The sequence below is a fragment of the Chelonoidis abingdonii genome, chromosome 4 (assembly GCF_003597395.2).
Source record: "Chelonoidis abingdonii isolate Lonesome George chromosome 4, CheloAbing_2.0, whole genome shotgun sequence".
In the NCBI taxonomy this organism is placed as follows: Eukaryota; Metazoa; Chordata; order Testudines; family Testudinidae; genus Chelonoidis; species Chelonoidis abingdonii.
The window spans coordinates 122965900-122976336 of NC_133772.1; the positions used below are offsets into that span (position 1 = coordinate 122965900).

General features: G+C 41.6%; 1 protein-coding gene across 2 annotated transcripts in view; it reads right to left on the reverse strand.

Annotated features, from left to right (window-relative positions):
- PPP4R3A (protein phosphatase 4 regulatory subunit 3A) overlaps positions 1 to 10437 on the reverse strand; it is a 70572-nt gene that overhangs the window by 13998 nt on the left and 46137 nt on the right. For both annotated transcript variants that reach the window (XM_075065642.1, XM_075065643.1), the window contains exons 5-7: positions 3472 to 3549; positions 3271 to 3387; positions 2531 to 2647 (exon numbers count right to left, since the gene is read on the reverse strand). In XM_075065642.1, coding sequence (XP_074921743.1) covers positions 2531 to 2647; positions 3271 to 3387; positions 3472 to 3549 — 312 coding nt within the window. The remainder of the gene's footprint in view (positions 1 to 2530; positions 2648 to 3270; positions 3388 to 3471; positions 3550 to 10437) is intronic.

Sequence of the window (10437 nt, forward strand, 5' to 3'; positions counted from 1 at the left end):
TGTTCATTTTTTATTCAAAATTCCATCTTTCTACAGCTTTCAGTTTCCTTCTTTGCTCTTTACAGTTACTTTAGTCCAGCCTCGATTCTGTATCTGTTCACTAATACACTATCTTACTTAAATTAAAGAGCTTCTGTTTATTATATCGTACAAGTAAATTCCCAACATATCATTCAAGGATTCATTTAAGTGCTATTAAACACTGAACTGTTTCACATTTCTTAACAATTCTGGAAACTGACATCTCTTGCATCCCTAAATTTCTGATCCTATAATCCAAAGTATTTTAGAGAACTTGGCTTGCTAAATATAATACAAAAAAAAAAGTTTCTTTAATGTATTTTTTCAAGTAAAAAAAAAATCTCTGGATGCATATTAAACACGACAGTTGTTGCAAGAGGTTTATTACAAAAATGAAGAAAGTAAACAAAAAGCTTAAAATTTACTAGGGCTATTGATTAATCGCACTTAACTCACGTGACTAACTCAAAAAACTTAATCGCGATTAATTGCACTGTTAAACAATAGAACACTGTTTGAAATTTATTAAATATTTTGGATGTTTTTCTACATTTTCATATCTACTGTATTCTGTGTTGTAACTGAAATCAAAGTGTATATTCTTTTTATTACGAATATTTGCACTGTAAAAATGCTAAACAAAAGAAATAGTATTCCTCAATTCACCTCATACAAGTACTGTAGTGCAATCTCTATTGTGAAAGTGTAACTTACAAAATGTAGATTTTTGTGTGTGCTCCATAATTGCACTCAAAACCAAAACAATGTAAAACTGGAGAACCTACAAGTCCAATCAGTCTTACTTCTTGTTCAGCCAATTTCTAAGACAAACAAGTTTGTTTACATTTACAGGAAATAATGCTGCCCTCTTCTTATTTACAATGTCACCAGAAAGTGAGAAGAGGCATTTGCATGGCACTTGTGTAGCTGGCAATGCAAGGTATTTATGTGCAGGATATGCTAAACATTTGTATGCCACTTCACGCTTCGGCCACCAATCCAAAGAACATGCTTCCATGCTGATGATGCTCATTAAAAAAAAAAAAAAAAGTGTTAATTAAATTTGTGACTAAACTCCTTGGGGGAGAACTGTATGTTCCCTGCTATGTTTTACCCAAATTCTGCCATGTATTTCATGTTACAGCAGTCTTGGATGATGATGCAGCACATGTTGTTCATTTTAAGAACACATTCACTGCAGATTAGACAACACACAAAAAAGGTACCAATGTGAGATTTCTAAAAATAGCTACAGCAACTCAACCCAAAGCTTAAGAATCTGAAGTGCCTTCCAAAATCTGAGCAGGACAAGGTGTGTAGCATGCTTTCAGAAGTCTTAAAAGAGCAACACTGATGCGGAAACTACAGAACCCGAAACACCAAAAAAAGAAAAATCAACTTTCTGCTGGTGGCATGTGATTCAGACAATGAAAATGAACATGCATCTGTCTGCATGGCTTTGGGTTGTTATCGAGCAGAACATTTGTCATCAACATGCAGGCATGTCCTCTGGAATGGTGGTGGAAGCATGAAGGGACACATGAAGCTTTAGCGCATCTGGCATGTAAATATCTTGCGAGGCTGGTTACAACAGTGCCATGAGAATGCCTGTTCTCTCTTTTGGGTGACATTGTAAAGAAGCAGGTAGCATTACCTCCTGCAAATGTAAATAAACTTGTTTGTCTGAGCGCCTGGCTGAACAAGTAGGACTAAGTGCACTTGCAGGCTCTAAAATTTTACGTTATTTTATTTTTGAATGCAGGGTTTTTTTTGTACATAATTCTATACTTGTAAGTTCAACTTTCATGATAAAGAGATTGCACTACAGTACTCGTATTAGGTTAACTGAAAAATACTATTTCTTTTGTTTTTTTACAGTACACTTTATATTCTGTGTTGTAATTGAAATCAATATATTTGAAAACGTAAAAATATCCAAAAATATTTAAATAAATGGTATTCTATTATTGTTTAATAGTGCGATTGTGATTAAATTTTAGGGCTGTCAAGTGATTTAAAAAATTAGACATCAATTGGTGCACTCCAATAAGCAACCTGGCAAGGTAGAAAAAGTTACTTTTTGTTTAAACACCCCGATCCTGTAAGTACTTAAGAACGTGCTCAGGCCCCATTGAACAGCTCATATACTTAAAGTTAAGGAACATGACTAAGTGTTTGCTGGACTGGGGTCCAAAAAGGCTATGCAAATGAGGAGATATGGTCACCTTTCCAAATATGTAAAAGATTAATAGATATAATAGGGTAAACTGCAGTTGATATAATTGTGTTGTGATTAATAATATTATTGTAAATGCTACCGTGATGGATACGAGAGAGAACCTTCCAACCATAGTTAGTTTATTTATTTTTTTTTTTTTAAAGGAAAGGTTCTAGAAAACTATTTCAAATGCACATTTGTCAAATGAAAACTCAAAGTAGGATTTAATCACTATTAATAGAGACATAAATATGAACCTTCTAAAAAAGCTTCAGAGGACCTCCTACTTACATCATCATTTTGTTGAGCTTCCTGCATAACAAACTCTCGCACCATGGATGGATTGTACTCAACCAAATATGAGAATATATCAGTAGCTGCACTTCGCACTTGTGCATCATCCATACCCTGGAAAGTCAATTAAAACTGTTTAAGTACTTTAAAGAACAAAAATCGCTGTACTTGAAAGGCATAATAATAGTTTTTTAAATGAGCAGAAGCAATTTCAGAAATCATAGTTCTGTCTGAATTTTTATTATTATTAACTATTACTGTTACAAGTAATAACTAAAGTCACCATAAATACAAGTTGAGCCCCCCCCCGCCCCACAACGTTATTTTCTGGTTTAATTGATAGCTTTGTATGTAATCAGTTTAACAGTTTCTCTGGTTTACTGGTCATAGCCCTGTTTTAGTCTGAACACAGAAAGACCTGAAAAAGGAATAAAGATTGGGGAAAAAACTGCAAATTCACAAAAACTGCTGCGGGACTTAGTGATCTAATTCCTAAAACTACTTTAAAAACAAACCAAAACCAAAACAAAAACAACTTTCAAGTGGACTGAATTTCAAGATGACAGTATCCCTTTCAGACAAAACAAATCACTCAAGTACTTCAGAAAGCCATGACATGGTAGTGTTGCTGTAACTACTTTTTAAATAATTATCTTTTTTGAAATGAAAAAATATAACTGTTACAACAAATATTTACAAAAAGTCATCTCAGAAAAATACATATTGCATTAACTTACTAGGATGACTTCTAGTGCTGGCAGTATACCCATATTAGACAATGTTTTGAAAAAAGCATCTCTGTTTTGAGGTTGTAATGTTTGAGAAAATGCACAGAACTCTTTGAGAAAGTTTACCTGAAATGTAGAAAACAACATGCTAGTGATTAACAACAGTCAGACAATGAATAGTCACTTCATGAATATTTTACAAATGCTTACCAATTCTTGTCTTTTCTCCTCATCTGTGGCTTCATCTGTTAATTGTGCAAACAATTCTGTCAGAAATTTTTCGTCTTCCTACAAAAGTAAGATAATGCCATGTGTTTATTTGAAAATATTGAAGCTAACCCTCATAATATTAACTCCCCAAAGCCATGCCTCCTACATTTTATACCACTGTGCATGCACAGAATTTATGTCCGGCACAGAATTTTGTATTTTCTGTGCAGAAAAAAAAACACTGCCTGAGAAGTGCTGCAGTTCCACCTTTCGTCCACCAGAGGTCACTGTGGTGCCAAAACTGATAGCTGTGGGTGACCAGCAGCAGGCTCTGTTCAGCGCAGCACCCTGCCCCAAGCCATAGCGCTGCTTCTGAGAGGAGAGGGAAATAAGTTTTTGTATTGTAGTTTAGATAGATTACTCAAAATTCTCTATTAATTTGCCTAGTAAGGAATTTGTAAAAAAAAGACACCAAACACTCGGGAAATCTGATTTTGTCTGTATTATTACAGACATACTTTCTGATAGATATTTTGAAATAAATTACCAAAATAATTGAAACTAGTGTGGTTATATTGTATTATTTATGCATAAATCTGCAGAATTTTAAAATATTGTGCACAGAATTTTTCATTTTTTGGCACAGAATTCCCCCAAGAAATAATTTTAAAGGGAAAATACAGCTGTGTACGATACTTAATTGTAACAGTCTCAATCAACTTTCCACTTAATACATGTAACTGATGGAAGATCTGTCATGATTAGCGCAATCTATACGAGGGCTGAAGGACCGATCAATCAAGGTGACATGTAACTGACTATGTGTCCTTTCCTTGCTGTTGTATGCTGTTACATGTTATACGCAATTTCCTTTCCTAGGTTCATTTCATTTTCTTTCCAATTGTGGTACATCTTATGCTGTCATCTGTCAGTCTTCGCTTTTCCTTGTCTGTCTCAATCTGCAAATATCCCTACATTATATTGTCTGATTATCACCCCTCCATTTGGTCTCTCCCTTTCCCCAAAAAATCATTCTCACATTTTCTTTTTTAAAAAAGTACCCTAATCAAATCACTCTCTCCTATCCATATCACCCACTCATAAACAGGGCCTGGAAATTTTACCAGAGACCTTAACATAACTATACCCAGTAGCTTAAAAATGATATGAGAGGAAAGGAAGATTCCAACACCAAGATGTTGGGAAAGGAGTGAGTGCTGAAAACCAAATGAAAATGATTAGATTCTTATCAATTCCACTGCTGCTCACAAGGTTATTAATGGCAGCAGTCAAAACTGATTAACATTCATGCTGCTGAAGCTTAGCAAAGCTGAGCAGCGGCAAACACACTGGAGCCATCTGTCTGCAGACTTAAGACAGCACTATATCAGTTATACTTGGTTTATGTTTGGAAGGTTAAGTCTAAGAGCTAAAAATTCTTAAAAACAAAACAATCCTCCGCCCCAAACAGTAACTGATAGCATTTGCCTGGAAAAGCTTTCTACATGCCACATATAAGCAGCATTTGAAAAAAATCTACTCAATACTAAGTTGAAATATACTTAATACATTATTAATGCAATAAGTGGCCAAGAAATCCAAAACAAAACAGTGACTGAACCCCAAATTTTTTTTGGAAGAGTCCTATATACTTAAAGGAGGCCATTCGTCAATCTTGCAATTATTTGGCGCAGATCAGGATGAGCAATGCCAACCACCTACTCACAACAAAAGGAGATCTAAGAAGCCTCACTTGAAACTTAGTGATCTTCCAGACTAAGTTACAGCTGAGTAGACAAAAACAAACCAACCAACAAAAAAAAAAAAACCCCTTACTAATAGCCTGGAGCGGACATTCCAGATTCCAACTGAGGTCATACCCAAGAAACTCAAGTATGGGGGTCTACAATTCAATAGTGGTTTTTTTTTTTTTTTTTTATGAGAGAACACAGGTGTGGTTATCTGGCACTTGTCTACCATTTGAATTTCTAAATGTTTTGTTCAAATCCTTAATCTATCATGAAGTAATTACAGAAACTATACTAAATTTATGATAGATTGTAGAGAGATCTATGTACTCTTATTTACCTTAACACCACAGCAGTTCAATTATTTACTCTAAACATAAAAAGATTTTCTTGAAACAAAATCCAAGTTACCATCCTTGAATAACAGTCAAAGTAAGAGGGGACTAAGTAGATCTGGATGGCACATTGAACTGTACAGTATTAATACCACCACCTCAAACTGGAAGAAAGTAGTAATCTGGTCCATCTATTACCACCAAAACCTGTAACAAGATCCACGCTCATCCCTGCCATGATAGCAAGATATCATAACTGGCATCTAGATGACCTCACAAGGAACATATTTTTTCTCCTTTACGAGGAATGGGAATGAGTGGATGGCCTACACCACATCTTTTTCATCTAAATTATAATCCCTGGAAGTGAGTATAAAAAGCTAAATTAGTACAACATTAAAATTGCAGATTTAAAAGCACTCAAAAGTCAGGAAGAGTACAACTTTCAAAAGTGCCTAAGTGACTTTAGCTTAGGACCATTTTCACTGAAAATTAATGAGATTTAGGCTCCTAAATCACTTTTGAAAATGAGATTTGGGCCTAAATCAGAGAGGCATTTTGAAAATTTTTCCGTAAGTGCTAAAAGTTGCATATGCAACCGTAACTCTATAACCCTCTCTGTATGTATTACAATAAAGCAGGGGTCAGCAACCTTTCAGAAGTGGTATGCCGAGTCTTCATCTATTCACTCTAGTTTAAGGTTTTCACATGCCAATAATACATTAACTTTTTAGAAGGTCTCTTTCTATACGTCTATACATACAACAACAGTTTAGTATCAGAGGGGTAGCCGTGTTTGTCTGGATCGGGAAAAGCAGCAAAGAATCCTGTGGCACCTTATAGACTAACAGACGTTTTGGAGCGTGAGCTCATGCTTCAAAACGTCTGTCAGTCTATAAGGTGCCACAGGATTCTTTGCTGCTTCAACAACAGTTTAGTTATACATTAAAGTAAATAAGGTTTTAAAAGTGTTTAAGAAGCTTCATTTAAAATTAAATTAAAATGCAGAGCCCCCTGGACCGGTGGCCAGGACCCAGGCAGTGCAAGTGACACTGAAAATCAGCTTGCGTGTTGCCTTTGGCACACATGCCATAGGTTGCCTACCGCTGATCTAAATGGATGGTCCATACCGATGTTGCCCTTTCTGGCTCCCACCTCTCCCTGCAATATTGATCCACACATACACCCCAGATACTTTTCAAGTTCAGAAGATGGTAGCATGTGCATTGAAGAGGAAAAGCAGCGACTGTATAGCGGGGGGCCGCATGAACGGCAGTCCGCTGGTGCAGGGATATCAGCAGCAGCTGCGAGCCGTGAGACTCAGTGATACGGCAGCACAACGGCATGGCCAATAGAAGAACACTGGGTAGGAAACATGGCCCGTCCTCCTTTGTAGAAGGCCAATCCCATCTCTGGCCAACTTGCATAGCCCACTCGTAATTCGGTGATCTTTCTCCCAGAGCGTTCGGCAACGCCTTGACGCGCTTCAGAACTCCGCAGACCTTTCCTGTCTCTTGGAGTGGCTCGCCTGCCCAGTGTGCTGAATTTTGTGCTGGAAGTGGAGTTTATTCCCACATATGGACGGGTCGCTTACGCTGAACAGGAAAGATGTCGATGGTTCTGTTCCCCTACTCTAAGGTCTCTCCGGGACCAATCTGGACGTGATTGCTCAGGCATAGAAGGGCACCAACACCGACTCTCACGGCCTGCTTTGGGTCTGACCCAAAACTTCGCAGGTTGCAGGATGCGCATCATCATGGTCACTCCAAGCGATGTCTAGACCAGTACTGATATGCCACGTTAGCTCAGGCCGTGTCCAGAGCCACCAACTTTACCCTGCACTCCACCACGCTCATACAATCAGGACAAGGCAGACTTTGCACCAGACTGGCAGTGCTCTTCACCTTCACCGGTGTGGCTGCTGCGTGAATAGAGGTAGCAGGAAGCTTCCACTGGTCAACGTTACCTTGCTGGTCGGAGTGTTTCTTCATACAGGTATAAACGGCTTAATCTTCTCCTGCTGAGGTCTCGGCTTCCTCTATTTTGGACGACCCTTGGCCTACAGCAGGCAGCCTACGGTGTCACTCGCTGAGTAACTTAGGCAGCCATCTTTCCTTCTCCTCTGGCTGCGGTTGATCGTTTCTGTTTCTCACTCTCTATGGATTCGCACGTCCTCAAGGGCTATGAGCACTTACACCTTAGGTACACGCCCAGCCCCCAAGCCTGGACCTACATGGTTTTTAACCGTATTATGTCTTCCCCATTCGAGCCGTTATCTCTGCTCGTTGCGCATACCTGTCTGTGGAAGACAGCTTTCGCTTCGTCGCCAGTACATCAGCCAGACGAGTGCTCGGAGTCAGGGGCTCTTACGGTGGTTCCACCATGCACTATTTTTCCCAAAGACGAGGTGCAGTTACGTCCTCCGCGGCTTTCCTCCTAGGTGGTGTCTTGCGCTTTCGGTTTCACACTCAAGCGAATAGGGGGACACAGTTGCACTTCTGGACGTCGTGTACAAAACAAAACAAAAAAACGCTCGCAGTTATGTTGATGGGCACAACATGTCTAGACGCCACTCTTGGTCGCGTAGCAGACGAGGAAAAGCTACCCAGTTTTCTCTCAGAGGATTCATTTGGGTGATAATGTGCGACCCGCATTGTTAATATTGTTGACTCACTTCCCCAAGCACGATCACTGGCTTTTACAGGCGCTCAGACTTCGTCTGCCGCCTGCGGGACTCGTGTCCTACCCGCAATTCTCTTCGCGCGGGCTCGTGGTCCTTGGTCCATACCTTTGCTTCGATTGTGGCTTGGTTTAACAGTCAAGGGTGCTAGCAGCTATGGTCGCGCATTTGCATTTATGCAGTTATCTCACTCCACCACAGCATACATAGCTTGGAATCACCTAACTGGAGATGGATAATGGAAGCACTCGAAGAAGAAAGACTGTTATCACCTTTGTGACTTGTTGTTCCTTCGAAGGTTTGTCATATCATTCCACACCCGCCTCCTTCCCACTGTGGAGTTGCCGGCAGCAGAACTGAAAGGACGGCTGGTCGGCAGGGTTATATCCGGACCAATAGCGGCGCCACGTCAGGGGCGCGCCTGCCGACCCGAGTGTTGCTAGGGGTAAAATTTCCGGCGACGTCAGGGCGCGCACACACATAACTGAGACTGATTGAGCAACACGATCTCGAGAAACACAGTTACAAGAGGTGAGTAACGTCTTTTATGCAGCCATTAGTATGACACGTAAGATACAGATTTTGTGATGCCTCGATAGGATGGCGATTTTCAAAGCACTCATTCCTGTCTTACCTACAGTGGACTTTTACAATGGATAGGTGGTAGGTATTGGTGCAGAGACTTTTGAGAAAATTTCATCCATAGAAACACCTGTGTTACTAGAGCTTTTGAGGGGAAATTGTATATATATTTGCAATCCAGTTTCATAAAGTTCAGAACAGCAAGGTGCATTATTAAATCTTGTCTAGCCATTTGTATATGTGAGGTAATTACATTTTGTCAAGTTACTTCTTTTGACCAACTTCTTTGGTTAGAGTAAAAGCTTGTAGTATTATTGAGACTACACTGTGTGCCACAAGCAGATAATAGAAGACATGGAGATGCTGCATGCCTAAGGGATCAGCAGTTTGGCAAGCAGTTGATCAGTGAGATATGCCCGTTGATCGTGGCTGTAGACAGTAATATAGTGAATCACAGAATATATATTGAGAGTGCGGCAACCTACGGTGGCAAAGGCTGGGCACACGAGCCGATTTTTATGGCACACTGCTGCCAGCAGAGTCCTGGCCACCGGCCCTGGCAGTCCACGGCGGCTGGTGTGAAGAAACCAGCGCGGCGGCTGAGCGGGGCCGTGGACAGGACACCGAGCTGGTTGGCGGGCTGAGTTGAGGCGGCAGCTGGTACCAGCAGTGGCAGCGGGACTGAGCCGCTCAGCTGCTGCCAGTTGGGGTCCCAGCTGCCGCCCCGCTCAGCCCGCGCCTTCACTGACAAGCGAGTTCCGCCAGGAAGGCAGGCAGTCGCCAGCAGCGCTTCTTCCCCGGGGGCACGGGAATGGCACTGCGGTGAGTCTTGGATGTGAGTTCCGAACCGTGCCCGCAGGGCTCGGGGAGACTGGAGCAACTGGGCTCTGAGGAAGCAAGCTGTCTTAGGGCTCCCAGATGCTGCATGAGCGGGGGGGATGTTTTGTAGACTCTCCTCATAGGCGCCTGGACTTTAAAGGGGGAGCTAGCTCGTGCAAGGCGCTGTAAGTCTCAACTGGCTCCGTCTTTGCATGGCCCGCTGCTGCCCTACATGCTTCGTTCTCATCTCCCCTTCTCTAACATTGCGATCAGCCAGGACGGGAGGCATGCTGCAGCGCCCCGTACGCCAGCAGGCAGCGGTGGGTTGAACAGGGTTTGGCAGCCTCTGGAAAGAGCAGATGGGTGAGGGAGGCTCTTGCTGTATTCTGTGCATGCTAAACACAGTGCACTTAGCAGGGGAGACGTGGCCCCGTGAGAGTTAAGGTTTTAAATGCCGCAAACTGCAGTGTGATTGGGTAGGTCTTGCCCATCGCAGGGAGATCTGATCTCAAAGGGGGAGGCAGTGAGGAGTCAGTTGGTACCCTAGAGCAACCCAGATGCAGGTTTTTGGGCAGCAGGACCTGGGTCTAAGCCTCTGAGAGCTCAGTCCCTGCATGTAGTCAGTTTCAGATGCAGGAGTGCAGGCGAGCTGTTCCTAGGCCACGTGTCATCAACCGAAGAGATGAGGCTGAAGACCTCCCAGTGGGCACTGTGTACAATACAGAGTACTTCGGTGGCCACAGGTTCATTGAGAGAACACTGCTGAAGTGTCTTTATGTGTAAGCCAATGCCCCCTGCCCCC